The sequence below is a fragment of the Lepidochelys olivacea genome (genome assembly GCF_965140295.1).
Source record: "Lepidochelys olivacea isolate rLepOli2 genome assembly, chromosome: 5".
NCBI lineage: Eukaryota > Metazoa > Chordata > Testudines > Cheloniidae > Lepidochelys > Lepidochelys olivacea.
In genome coordinates this window covers 121,024,105-121,039,226 of record NC_140415.1, presented here as the reverse complement: position 1 = coordinate 121,039,226, position 15,122 = coordinate 121,024,105, and the positions used below count along the sequence as shown (strand labels likewise).

Sequence of the window (15,122 nt, the reverse complement as noted above, 5' to 3'; positions counted from 1 at the left end):
CATGAAGGGACAAATGAATGGTTAACATATCTGTCATGTAAATACCTTGCAATGCCAGCTATAACAGTGCCATGCGAACACCTGTTCTCACTTTCAGGTGACAATGTAAATAAGAAAGGGACAGCATTATCTCTTGTAAATGTAAACAAACTTGTTTGTCTTAGCGATTCACTGAACAAGAAGTAGGACTGAGTGGAATTGTAGGTGCTAAAGTTTTACATTGTTTTGGTTTTGAGTGCAGTTATGTAAAAAAAATAATTCTACGTTTGTAAGTTGCACTTTCTCGATAAAAAGTTAGCACTCCAGTACTTGTATGAGGTGAAATAAATAATACTATTTATTTTGTTTATCTTTTTTACAGTGCAAATATTTGCAATAAAAAATAATAATATAAAGCGAGCAGTGTACATTTTGTATGCTGTGTTGTAACTGAAATCAATATATTTGAAAATGTAGAAAAACATCCAAAAATATTTATAATAAATTTAAACTGGTATTCTATTATTGTTTAACAGTGCGATTAAAAGTGGGATTAATCACAACTAATTTTTTTAATCTAGTTAATTTGTTTTGCGTTAATCGCTTGAGTTAACTGAGACTAATTGATAGCCCTAGTAGCTAACTACAATAGTACAACAGCTATGCCGACACAGGCTCAGTAATGTAGACATAACCTTTGTAAATGAAAGACATTCAGGGCCTAATTTTCACACTGCTGAGCACCCACAATTCCCATTGACTTCATGTGACGCCACGAGGTCAGCAACTGCCCTGAATGTTGCCTTAAATTGTAAAAGTGTTTACGTTTGGGGCGTGCCCTTAAGATTGAACAGTTTCTGGTTACATTAACCCAAGCTTTATCCAAGCACACTGGTCTTCCTATCTATGATTGGATATCTTTTTCTTGGAGTTTTAGAAAGGGCCCTGGACTGGTCTCACGGTTAAATAATAGGTTTCAGAGTAACAGCCGTGTTAGTCTGTATTCGCAAAAAGAAAAGGAGTATTTGTGGCACCTTAGAGACTAACCAATTTATTTGAGCATGAGCTTTCGTGAGCTACAGCTCACTTCATTGGATACATACCGTGGAAACTGCAGCAGACTTTATATACACACAGAGATCATGAAACAATACCTCCTCCCACCCCACTGACCTGCTGGTAATAGCTTATCTAAAGTGATCATCAAGTTGGGCCATTTCCAGCACAAATCCAGGTTTTCTCACCCTCCACCCCCCCACACAAATTCACTCTCCTGCTGGTGATAGCCCATCCAAAGTGACAACTCTCTACACAATGTGCATGATAATCAAGTTGGGCCATTTCCTGCACAAATCCAGGTTCTCTCACCCCCTCACCCCCATACACACACAAACTCACTCTCCTTAAATAATAAATAATAGTTAAATAATAGTTACCCAAAGCTTCACTCAGTTAAACTGCAGAGAGGAGGTGTCAAAATATAACAATCAGGTCCCATTAACCAAACAAACCCTTTAAGGTGTCTCAAGTTGGGAACCCAAAAATTAAGGCACCAAAAATCACTGGTCACCTTTTGAAAAGCTTTGTCCAGAAGTACTGTTTTCTTGGAGAAAACAACCTCCTTATCTTCAGACGATAGCAATTTTGCAAGGAGATGTGTCATAATAGTCGCATTAAAGTTTTATGTGCGTTGTAACAGTTTAAGTAACAGACAAAGCAAACTGAACATTAATACTTATCTGCCATATAAAAATATTCCCAAGCCACACTAGACATATAACACACTAATTTAGAACTCACTTCTGCACACTGGTGCGGCTCCACTCCATAGTTTGTTTCCTTGGCAGATACGTTCTGCATCACCCTATCACACAAAAGGAAAAGGATCATGAAACAGCATAAAAGCATTAGGATTATGTCATTACTGCACTGCAGGAGAAGAGCATCAAAGCTGCTCTCATTTTTTCAGGTTTCAGAGTAGCAGCCATGTTAGTCTGTATTCGCAAAAAGAAAAGGAGGACTTGTGGCACCTTAGAAACTAACATTTTTTTGAGCCTAAGCTTTCGTGAGCTACAGCTCACTTCATCAGATGCATTCAGTGTAAAATACAGTGGGGAGATTTATATACATAGAGAACATGAAACAATGGGTGTTACCATACACACTGTAACGAGAGTGATCACTTAAGGTGAGCTATTACCAGCAGGAGAGCGGGGGGAAGGAGGGGAGGAAGTGAAACCTTTTGTAGTGATAATCAAGGTGGGCCATTTTCAGCAGTTGACAAGAACGTCTGAGGAACAGTAGGGGGTGGTGGGGGGGAATAAACATGGGGAAATAGTTTTACTTTGTATAATGACCCATCCACTCCCAGTCTTTATTCAAGCCTAAGTTAATTGTATCCAGTTTGCAAATTAATTCCAATTCAGCAGTCTCTCGTTGGAGTCTGTTTTTGAAGTTTTTTGTTGAAGAATTGCCACTTTTAGGTCTGTAATCGAGTGACCAAAGAGATTGAAGTGTTCTCTGACTGGTTTTTGAATGTTATAATTCTTGATGTCTGATTTGTGTCCATTTATTCTTTTACGTAGAGGCTGTCCAGTCTGACCAATGTACATGGCAGAGGGGCATTGCTGGCACACGATGGCATATATCACACTGGTAGATGTGCAGGTGAACGAGCCTCTGATAGTGTGGCTGATGTGATTAGGCCCTGTGACGGTGTCCCCTGAATAGATGTGTGGTCTATTTTTTCATGACCAGTCTTGACTCCTTTATTCTGCTATCCCTGTACATGTTCCCTCCTATAGAAATCTGTGTACCGAGGGAGAGCAGAATGCTTTAAAATCTTTGTGCCTTGCTGCGACCCCTTGACTGCTCTACGCTTGCACTAGTTTGTCACCATCCTCAAGGGGAAGAAATGGGGAAAAACAAATGTGCCATGACATTCTCAGCCCTGGAGAGAGGAATTCAGAAGATCAGCGGATGTTGCATCACTACCACCACCCGCCATGAACTGGGTAGGAATGCAGGATTTAGGGTGGGATCCAATATAGCTCCCACAGAAAGAAGCAGGTGAAATCCAATGAGCCGAGCATCCTGTGCACGTTCCGGGGTTCAGACCTTGGTAGATGAGAAGGGGCAGCAAGCACTTAGATTCCTGGGTTTCTTACGTCTAATAATTACAAAATAATTACAAAATACTACTTAGCACGTTAAAGCACTTTTCATCTTCAAAGCACTTTACAAACGTTCACTAATTAACTCTCACAAGACCCCTTAGAGCCAGGTCAGAATCTCCACTGTACGGATGGGGGAAACAGAGGCAGGGGATAAGTGTCTTTCTCAAATCCGTAGAGTGAGTCAATGTCAAAGACAGGATCAGGATTTAGTGTCTGATGTCTCCCAGACATGTACTGTGAGCAGTGGATAGTGTCCTGCTCTGTAGAGGTTATTTATGGTGAAAGAAACAAACTAGGAGAGTAAAATTGCCAGGTTGGTGGGCCTGAGTCTCTGCTCACACACACCTCATTTTACATCTGTGCTACTCTATTGAGTCCAGTGGACTTTCTCCTGGTTTACATCAGTGCAGCTGTGGTGAGAATCTGTGCCACAGTGTAGTCATTGCACCGGCTTCTCTCCCATTTTCACTCATTTTTGTGTAAATCAGGAGTAACTCCACTGAAGTTGATGGAACCACATTGGTGTAAAACCAGAGTGTCTGAGGGGAAAATCAGACCCTGTGAGTTCAGTCAGTCACTAGAAATTGGGGCAGACTCTACTCAGTTATACCAGCGTAAATTGGGAGTGACTCCAGTGGAATCAATGGAATTAATCCAGATTTGCACTTGTAACTGAGAGCAGACTTTGGCCCACACAGCTCTGGTTAAGGTCTTTAATAAAAAAGCACTGACCGAGATTGTATCTGTAATTGTTTATAAGCATTCCAACAGTGTTTATCGCCGTAGCAGCATTCCACAAACACTGACATAGTTAGCCAGCCAGCACCCCTGTGAAGCAGGGAAATGGTGTCCCCATTTTGCAGCGGAGGAAACTGGAGAACAGAGAGGTCAAATGACTTGCCCATGGCTACACAGGAAGTCAGTGGGAGAGCTAAAGTGAGACTCTAGATCTCTTGATTCCCAGTCCTGTGGTCTTTGTGCTCTAAACACAGGGTTGGGAATCCAAGACCATTCTGCATTCTCCTTGCCAACAGTGTCTCACCTGTTTCCAAGAAGGTTTAGATGGGTCCTCACTCCAATACTCATTTTATGATGCAGGAAAAATGGCCTAACTTACTCCTTTCAAAAGCAGCTGGGCAGAGGTGAGCGCTGCAATTAAATAATACTGTACTTCTATCCCATCCCATTCACGTGTTCTAGGCTATGTCACTTGTCCTCTTGCCTACATACTGTAGTACACTCTAATAGTTACGAGCACTTTTTCAGGACATGGCAATTAAACAGTCTCTTTGGTCACAGGACATTAAGTCCACCCTCTAGGTTTGGGTTTTATTTCTTTCACAAGTTATGTCCATATGAACAGCCCCTATTACCAAGGGCAGGTGTTTACTTTAAAGTATGCTTGTAGTTAGGGCATCATGCCACGGCAGAGCATTTCAGAGGAGTGTAGGGGACTTCTGTTTTAACAGCAGGGAGGCAAGACTGACACTAGGGGGTGTCGGTGGAATAATTCCTAGGAGCTGTACTATTTTTCATTTGGAAGAATTTTACAGTGGGTTTCTTCTGTCTCTGTCAGAGAGGTAGCCTCTGTCTTAAAATCAGTCCATTACTGCAGTTTGATCCAACTATCACCATAAAATATGCCTTCAGTATTTACACGTTGTTATTGTAGGGTTCCATTTTTTGCTAGCCTCACAATATCTTGAACAGATTTACAAAAGCATCCTTGTCTATCTTCTCCAGATCAATGAGACTACTCACATCCTTAACGTAAAGCAGGTGTGTAAATATTTGGCTGGGGCAGGACTAGAATATTCAGCACCTTGCAGGATTGAGCCCTAGCAGGCTGACTTAAATATTGTATTATTTTCATCATTATTATTTGTATTGCAGTAAAGCCTAGGACCAGGACCCCTCTGTGCTAGGCGCTGTACAAATACAGAATGATGACGAAAAGGTCACTGCCTCACAACGTTCACAATCTAAGTATTTTCTGTTTCAGAACTGTTCCCTACCTTACCTTCGCTGTTCCTCACGTTACCATCACAACACCTGCCAGGCTCAGTGCAGGATTGGGCAAGGTTAAAAGGCCACTTTTCATAATTTATGGAAGAATCAGAAGGAGGTAAGTTTTCTAACTTGTGATAGGTTAAGACTTGCAATTATCTTTTCAGTAACTGTTCCTTTGTTAAGACAGAATGGGCTAATTATAAAAGCACAGGACAGAGCCAGAAGCATTGGACTCTGTGCCCTACCCTGCCCCGCCCCGAAGTAAATCCGAGCAAGCTGCTGCAACCACTTTGTCTTAGTTTCCTTATCTGTAAAACTGAGATACTATTTATCTCCATTGAGGAATATCTGAGGCTGAGATCACTAATGTTTGTGAAGTGCTTTGAGATAGTCAGGTGGAAGGTGCACGAAGGGAGCTGTGGAGTCATAGCAGGAGTGCTGAACTGAGCTGGGGTTGAGGAATCTGAGAAGTAAGTCTATGCTTTCACTCAGTAGATCCAAGGGTGAGAAAATAACTCTCCATTCTGGTTTCTCTTTGCAACACCTTAATAGAATCCACCGATTAATAAAAAGCTGCATTTGCTGAGGGCCAAAACAAACTTGTCTTCTTACAATTCCCTCCCCTCCCTCCACCCACTTCTTGCATATGAATTGCTGACCAGTATTTTATATTTGTCTGAATTGTAACCTGCTCAAGAAAGGGCAGTGGTCTTTTGAAGTGTTTTGTAAAGCCCCATCCATATGTGCACCATTCTATAGGCAACAGCACCAACAGCAAGAAAAAGGCATAAATGTTCAGCAGAAGTTAAGAAAATAATCAGTAAGGAACTGCCATAATACATTCTACTAAACAAAGCGTATAAGCAAGAATAATAAAGATGATAATACAAGGGCTAAACTTAATAGTATTGGTACATATACTGTGGATTCAGTTGATTTACCTGTAATTCATAGCCAGCATTGCATTGATAAAGAACCGCATCCTTGTAGCTGTAACTAGCACCAACCACAGTTCCATGTTCTGGGGTTTCTGGTTTCCCACAAGACACAGGAACACAGATATCATCAGAAAATGATGGTGCCCAGCTGCCATTGTGCTAAAAAGCAAGAGAAAAAATATTTGTAGAGCTTGTTAGCAAATGTAAAAATAATGAAAAGAATTTATCATTTTATACGAGAAATAACTATTAAATGAGCAAATCAGAGAACATGTGGGAGAGAGATCTACCAGTACAGAGATGGGCAATAACTCTCATTTATTATTATTTGCACTAATGTAACATTCAGAGGCCCCAACCTAAACTGGGGACCCATTGTGCTAGGCACTGAACGCTCACATAGAGGTGCTTACAGAGAAAGGGCAGAAGGGGAAACAAGCTCAGCGAGGTGTGAAGGGAATTGCTCAAAGTCGCACAGCAGGTCTGTGACTGAACCAGGAATGGAACCCAGCTCTTTAGACTCCTAATCCAATGCACTACCCGCTAGACAACAATGCTGCCTCTCCAATGTACCGATCAACAGCTTCAGCTACGCATCTGAATGCCCAAAGAACTGTTCAGCAAACAGAGGGGAGTAGAATTGTTTTTTTCACCCGTTTACATTTTTATGTTAAGTTTTTGTCTGTTGTGGGATGGAAAGCAGGAGCGAATGGACCCTGCAAACTGACTCAACAGAAATACAAAAAAATAGCACAAGCAGGGAGAGTTTATAAATTCTTCCAGTTTTAACTCTGGAAGGCCCTGAACTTACACATGCCTGTAGGCATGCTGACCTTGGCTCACATGAGTAGTCTCCCTGACTCTAATGGAACTACTCCCAAGCCTGAAGTTAAACAGATGGGCAGATACTTGCAGGATTGAGGCCTGAGGTGTTATTGGCAACATAACTGAAGAAGTTTGTTTTTTACAAATACACCAAGGCTTGAGGCTTTTAAAGGTGCCAAGGGATTAAGATGCATGATCCCCATTAATTTCAGTGGGAGCTGAAACAGAATTAAGAGTTAAAACAGAATCAAGTAAGTGAAAAATAATGTTTAGTCACAGTACAGTACTGTGGTTAAGTAGTAAGAGGAGAGGACTGTTTCCCAAATCTGGAAGTCTGTGTCTTTTTCTTAAGGGAGGAGCAGGACCTGCTGTATATTTTACAGTGCATTACACCTGTATTGTGTGCAATCAGGAAGCAGGGCCACATTCTACCCACAGATGAGTACACACCTCCAAGGATAGGGTTCTGCACCTATAAGAAAAGAAAAGGCCAACACTCTTTACCTGGCATGTAGATGTGCTTGCTCCCGACAAAGTAAAGCCTTCTGTGCATGACAACGTGATGCTCTTATTCACAGTAAACTCATCACCAGAAATAATTACATTGGTTATATTTGTGGGCACGGGACATTTTGTGAGGCAACAGGAAATGCTCTTAGGAGACCAGTGTCCATCTTCCTGACAAGTGCATGTATCCATTTCTGTTTCCATCACGTAGCCCTCCAGACATCTGCAATGTATCAGAATCACTGGACAGCTATGGTACACACGCGGACGATGTTTTAATCCTCAAGGTACAAAACCTATCATGTGGCTCAATAGTCAATATTTGTTTCTTATTAGCAGTGTTCTAGACTTCTGTATCAGTTCAGGGCATCCTGCTGTGATAGGGTTGAGGCATTTTTGTTGTGTGTTTATAAATCTGGTGGCAGAAGTTTGAATGCTCTGGCCAGATCCTGAGTCCATCCCTGGCTGCGTCACCCTGCTCCAGCAGGACAACGTAAACGGGGTGGATTCATCACCCTGATGATTCCTTGTGCCTAGGGGAATCCCCATGTGATATAAAGCCACAGGAACAGCTCCTACAGTTTGGGCAGAGAGAGTATGGCTGGGTGAAAGGGGTATGGTCACAGTGTTATGTTCTGAGGATTGCCAGCTGCTGGATCTGTCCCTGGGGGCCATTGGCAACCTTAGGGCTGCTCTTGCTTGCACCAGGAATTGGGCAAATCCCAGGCAGACCCCAAGATTGGGAGACTGCAAAGCTAACTTAAAGACATATTTGCTTTACCCCACACAGTCCTGCATTGAGTGCAATCCAATTGGACTGGAGAATTTGGCCCTCCATGGGGTCTGTCTGTATGTACACATGCACACAAACATACACACACCAGTTAAGTGTGCTTAAGTGAAAATCCATCCACCCAAACTCTTAAAAGTAGGGAAGCGACCTGTTCAGGTACCTTCATTTACACGCTGTCCCACCCACCCATCCGTCCCTCATTTTAGCCACTCTCACTGATCGAATCCACCCCTCTGCTAATACACTCACTTCAGCCTCATAGAAACACAGACACACACATACCTGGAAACTGTAACACAAAGTTTTTACCACAACCTCAATAATATTAACGTATACTGTGCACTCTCCATGGCTTAAATGCATGATAGGCTATGTGTTTGCGGGTAAAGTATGAGGCTGGAGTGAGGCGTTACATGGCAGCAGGAACCCCAAGAGTGTGTGTTAACCTCCCCGTGAGGTCCGCTCCACAGCCTTTCACTAATTGAATTTATTTGTTTGCTTTAAAGGTCCTCATAGACTTTAAGGTAGAAGGGACCATTTTGATCATCTAGTCTGACCTCCTGCACAACGCAGGCCACAGAATCTCACCCACCAACTCCTGCAATAAACCTCTCACCTATGTCTGAGCTACTGAAGTCCTCAAATCATGGTTTAAAGACTTCAAGGTGCAGAGAATCCTCCAGCAGGTGACCCATGTCCCACGCTGCAGGGGAAGGCGAAACCCCCCCCAGGGCCTCTACCAATCTGCCCTGGAGGAAAATTCCTTCCTGACTCCAAATATGGCGATCAGCTGAACCCTGAGCATGTGGGCAGACTCACCAGCCAGATACCCAGGAAAGAATTCTCTGTAGTAACTCAGATCCCACCCCATCTTCCTATGTTCATTCCATTGACATTTCAGGGAGATGTAATTACAGCAGCCTTCTTACCTGTACTGGACTCTGCTTCCATAGGTATGGGCCTCTCCGACAGCCACTGCATTAGGAATGGAAGGTGGGGGTCCACAGGACAACTGCTCGCAGAGTGGATACGGCTCACTCCAAACGCCCTTATCTGTACAAGTCAGCTCTGGCCTCCCTTGTATGACAAAGCCCGTTATGCAGTTATATATTACAGCGTTCTCATCCACAGAGCTGCTTCCACTGATAAAGGCATTGGGGATTGTTGGTGGGGAGCCACATGAAATCCCCCTGCAGTGTGGAAAAGCAGAACTCCATTTGCCGGCTGCCTCACAGGAGAGTTCAGAAGGTCCTAGCAGTTTAAAGCCCTCCAAGCACTGAAATTGTGCACTTTTCCCACAGCGGAAATCTTGCCCAATAACAACCCCGTTCTGGATCAGTGGCGTGGGGCATTCACAGGGGAGGCAAGAGGGGAGGCTTCCCCCCCATGAGCCGTTGGACAAACACTGCCGCAGTGGATTTCCACGTAACTCATAACCGGGAAAACACACGTACTGTGTGTATTCCCCATAACTGAAACCTGAACTATTCAGGAAGCCATGAGAGATGTCTTCTGGGGGTCCGCAATTGACTGGCTCACAGTATGGAGCTTCTCTATCCCAGGTGCCATCAGCCTTACAGGTAAGTATGGATGCTCCATGCAACGTGTAGCCTTCACTGCAGCGATACTGAATTTCCTTCCCAACGCCATATTCTGATCCAATAATTTCCCCATTGGGAAGAGGTAGTGGTATTGTGCACTTGATGGATTTACAAACTGGACTGATTCCACTCCAGCTTCCATTTGCAAGGCAGACTCTGCTCCTGTCCCCATGCAGCTGGAAACCTTCATTACAGCTGTACTCCATGTGTTTTTGGAATGTGTATTCGTCTCCAGACACTTGGCCATTTTCTAAAACTGCTGGTTGCCCACAAGAAACGGGGATGCAAATAGGCTCATTCCCATCCCATTTTTGGTTATCCTGGCATGTCCTCTTATCTGAGCCATTTAACTGGTACCCAGGATCACATTCATAATGGACCACACTCCTGTAAGTGTAGTTTTCTCCCTTTATATTTCCATTCATGAGTTTGTTAGGTGTGGTACACAATACCACCTCACAATATGGAGCAGCATTACTCCACTGTCGGTTAGGCAAACACAGCCTTGTGTCGGAACCAATTAGCTTATACCCTGGTTTACAGGCATATTGCACTACGCTACCAAGTGTATTCTCAGTAAAATGTAAAAAGCCATTCTCTAGGGGTGAGAGTAAGTCACATTCTATTGATATGCAGACAGGGGCACTACCATTCCACGTCCCATCCTCTTGGCAAGCTAGTATGGGGTTTCCCAATAGCTCATAACCAGAGCAGCATGTGTACATAACTGTGGTTCCATATAAAAAGTTTGTTAACTGTACTGCATTAGTTTCCTTCAAAGGACTTTTTATCTCTTTCCAGTTACTACCAACTAACGTGTGGGAAAGAGGAGGGCTCTCAGTAAGATGTATTCTTTCTTGGTCAAAATGTCCTTCTTCGCTTCTAACCTGCACATATTCCCCAAAGTCAATATGGGGAGGCAGGCCACAGTCTGTTGGTAGGCAGACTGGAGTAAAGCTAGACCATCCCAACTCTTCACAAGTCTGCATGGCAAGACCAGCCAGCTGGAAACCTGGAAAGCAGCTATAGATGATCATAGCACCATAGCTGTAGTCTGCACCTTCCACAAAACCGTTCTCAATGGGCCGAGGGGGGTCACAGTTTATGGCTTTGCAAGACGGAACATCGGCGTCCCAGTCTCCTGTCTCTAAGCAGCTCAGTACATTCAGCCCTTTGAGCTGGAATCCTCTGTCACACGAATATGTAACAGTCTGCCCATAATGAAAGTTTGTGTATGAATATTTGCCATTCTGAATCTCCTTCGGTTTTGGGCATTCAACAGGCTTGCAAGCTGGCTTTCCACCTAGCCAATGACCATCTTCTCCACAGAGAATAGTCGTGTTCCCCAGTAATTCAAAGCCTGGTTTACAAGTGTACAGTGCTGTGCTGAGGTAAGTAAGACCCTGCACATCTACAATGCCATTCTGAATTTCTTCAGGCTGGGGGCATTCTACTGGAATACATTCTGGCAATGGAAAGCTCCAGGAGCCATCAGCTTGGCATCCAATTGTAGATTCTCCCTTCAGTAAAAACCCATCCATGCAGGTGTATGTCACGGTGCTACCAAAATGAAGAGATGATGCCACAGGCTCACCAAAGGGAATGTATGGAGGCCCATGGCACAGTACAACCTTGCAGACTGGAAAGGAATCATTCCACTGTTGTGATGGCAAACATTTCAGCACCGAGGAACCATGCAAGACATAGCCCTCTTTGCAGGAAAACTGTACAACGCCTACTTGGTGAACCATCTCTTTCAAGACGAGCTGATTTTCAATCAGTGGTGGTTCTGGGCACTTTGTTGGCACACACTTTTGGCTTTGTTTTTTGTTCCACTTCCCAGACTTCTGGCACGTCCAAGAGGCATCTCCCATCAGCTCATAGCCCTCATTGCAGAAAAACTCAACCTTGGATCCCACATCAAAGCTTTCTCCCTTGGCATATCCGTGCTGGATAGGAGGTGGTTTGCCACAACTGAGAGGAACACAAGAAGGTGGCGATTCACTATGCCACTGACGATTTGCTTGGCAGACTGCAACTGAACTGCCAACTAGCTTGTAGCCAGCATTACACTGGTAGTACACCTCGTTCTCAAAGAAACGGCCAGTCGTACTCTGTAAAATGGGTGAGACAAATGGTAAGTAGAATGTAAAAACTCTTGACCCTGGCAAATGAATTTTGATTTTATTAGTCCTTCTGTATCTAACTGCGAACCAGACACAAGGATTGATTGCAAAGAAATAAATGTCTGCACTAGAAATATAGGGGGGCAAGTTCTGCCTTGACTTGCACCCGCTGAAGTCAATGGAGTTGCACTGAATGAAACATTAAAAAGTTTTAAAACTTAATGTTCAAAATTTAAAGATAGAAAATCTTTTCCTGGCCATATATGCAAAAAAATCTGTACACAAAAAGGGAGAAGAGCAACAGAAGGTTGGAAGTAGCCAGAGGCGACCTCTGCAAATGACATGGCTCTTTAATTGAAAGCTTTATCCAGTGTAGAGCAGTGGTTCTCAAACTTTTTTTTCCCGCAGACCACTTGAAAATTGCTGAGGGTCTCGGTGGACCACTTAATAATCTTTCCAAATGTTGTTTGTACTGTTAGCTAACTATTGTAAAGTGCTTTGGATAAAATAATAACCATAATAATTAACACAGTCTGAGAACCTCTGCTGTAGAGCTAGAACACCTGAGATTGCAAGTACAATACTGCAAAGAAAACTTTATAGGTACAATGAATACTTATGATAGAAAAACAGTATACATGATAATACATAATAATAATTGAGCAAACGGAAATAAGAATGCACTAGTGAGGGAGTTTCATTTTTTCAGCTGATTTAGCCACTCTCTATAACTGGCCTTCATAAGAGAAAGAAAACAAGTAATTATAATAAGAAGAGTTTGTTCCCTTAAGGAAGCAGTTAAAATGGCTCCAGGTACATTATGCACTCTCAACTTCTCCTAGTGGAACTGTCCTACCATTATCAACCTAATTACATGGGGGCCACTGTGTTACAATCATAGTTCAGGGGTAAAAGGCAGTTTCATGTTTGGTTTCACTCTTGGAATCTTGAATCCCACACTTGGAATCCCACTCTTCCTATAACTTATTACTGCAGCCTCACCCCTCGAGAGAGGATGTTTGTTCCCCCTCTGGCCTCAATTCTAATTGAAGCTAGACCTTTAAAATAAAAAATAAATTTGATCTCGCCTCTCCCCTCCATACCCCATGAAGTTTAGCATGAAAACATTTCTTTGTACAGCAGAGTAGAGCACGGGTCCAGCAATAAGAGAAAAGCTGCATTCATTACACCTTTTAGCTCTGATGATGTTATTGACTTCTAGCTTTTATTCATTTCAATTTAATTCGACAGTTTGGCCAAATTCTACCCTCAGCGGGAGCGGTGTGTACAAGGAAGAATTCATCCCAGAGTTATCTGTTTATTTCAGATCAGACGTTTCTGGTAGTATGCACAAAAAGAGTAAGGTTTATGAGCTAGCTGTAGCAGCTGGATAGATCTCTAGGGAGCAGTGGGAACTGGCCCACAGACTGGAGAGGACAAACATGTAGCGAGACATTAGGAAAAGCAATTGGCAGAGTCTCCTACATCAAATCCTTGCTCATAATAGGAAATTCTGTTAATGGGCTTGTGTTTTTGAGAAGCCTAAGTCACAAGATACAAGGCCATCCCCATCATCCTTTTGATTATCAGTTCTAGTTGCATCCTACTTCAACTTTAGTGGGCTAGCCAGTTGGAATCTTTAAGACACCTCAACTTTGCCAGCGCAGCAAGCAGCTTGGAAAACCCTTATCATACCTCAATGACTCCATTTTCAAGCTTGGGTGGTTCTCCACAAGACACCGGATGGCAGGTAGGTAGGGTACCGCTCCAGTCTCCTGTGGCCTCACATGTCCTTTTCTTTTCTCCTTTGATATAGAACCCTTTGTTGCAGCTGTAAGCCACCACTGCTCCAAACCTGTAGTTGGCTCCACTCTTATAGCCATTTCTAATACTCGGCGGTTCCCCACAGCGAACTGGGATGCATTGGATGGTCAAAGGAGACGGAGTCCACTGGCCACCTCTGTTGCACTCAATCTTAGCAGATGTGTTTAGGACAAAACCTTCCATACACTTGAAGCTCACGGCTGAACCAGCAGGAAACTTTACTTTATTAACTGATTCCAGGATGGTGTACGACACCGTGGGCGGCCTCTCACAAAAATCAGCGACGCAGTGGGGCATCTTCATGCCAGCAGGAGGCACCCACTTCCCTTGAGCATTGCAAAACAGCTTGGAATTGTCCTCCAAGCTGTAGCCATCTGAGCAGTAGTAATAAGCTATATCGCCAAACAACCGATGGGCGCTCTCTGGAGAAGCATGTTCCACATGGGGAGGTTCATCACAGGAAACAGCCAGGCACTGCTGGCGACTCATGCTCCACTCACCACTGGCTAAGCATTCTACCGTGTCAGGGCCACTTAACGTGTAGCTGTGGATCAGGAAAAAACCAACGACATATGGAGTTAGACTGATAACTGAAGTGTTAAGCCACCCCACATCCCCCGGACAACTCTACAAGTGGAGCTTCCTAGAACGGTGAAGCGTCCACTTTAGACAATAGTCACAACTCTCGTGTGACTGTTTACTGCTTAGATACTATGCCAAAGGCTGCTATAGAAAAACCTATTATCTATGGAGAAACAGGTTAGGTAGTCTGGCTCTCTGGACACACAGCAAGACTTTACCTTTTGGTAAAGCTTTTCCACCACAGTCAGAACAACATTTACAATAACAATCAACCTTCCGCACCAAATGGAAACAAACCACAAACTTCTACCCAAAGCAGAGCTGCTTATAACTAGAGAAGGAAGAAGAGTTGAAGACTCTATGAAATCCAGTGGGTTTGCTATGCCAATCTAATTGACCTATGAAGTACTCAGATACTATGGAAAGAGATATCAGTACAAAATCCTAAGCTAGTTAGCTAAAAATATTGTTGTTAATGGATATATTGTCATTTGGTAATGACTCCTCCATAAGAAACCACCAACATATATAAAAAGAAATACTTTTAAAATTCAGTATGACATGTAATTTGTTCCCAATCCTTCACAAATACTGCAATTTTAATATGTAGTCAGTGGGTAATATTATATTTAGCAAATCTGTCTCTGGGATTTGATCATAAGCAGCACGTCATGCTGCCAATTATCCCACTTAAACTGCAGTTGTTTCAACACAAAATGTGTTGTCTGTTTATTTAAAGCCTTACATTTTCTGTGGTGTGT

General features: G+C 43.2%; 1 protein-coding gene across 1 annotated transcript in view; it reads right to left on the bottom strand.

Annotated features, from left to right (window-relative positions):
* The window catches only part of SVEP1 (sushi, von Willebrand factor type A, EGF and pentraxin domain containing 1), a 171,483-nt gene that overhangs the window by 31,154 nt on the left and 125,207 nt on the right, over positions 1–15,122 (bottom strand). Inside the window, exons 37-41 of the mRNA XM_084629308.1 lie at positions 13,651–14,323; positions 9,158–11,943; positions 7,433–7,658; positions 6,107–6,262; positions 1,780–1,843 (exon numbers count right to left, since the gene is read on the bottom strand). Coding sequence (XP_084485434.1) covers positions 1,780–1,843; positions 6,107–6,262; positions 7,433–7,658; positions 9,158–11,943; positions 13,651–14,323 — 3,905 coding nt within the window. The remainder of the gene's footprint in view (positions 1–1,779; positions 1,844–6,106; positions 6,263–7,432; positions 7,659–9,157; positions 11,944–13,650; positions 14,324–15,122) is intronic.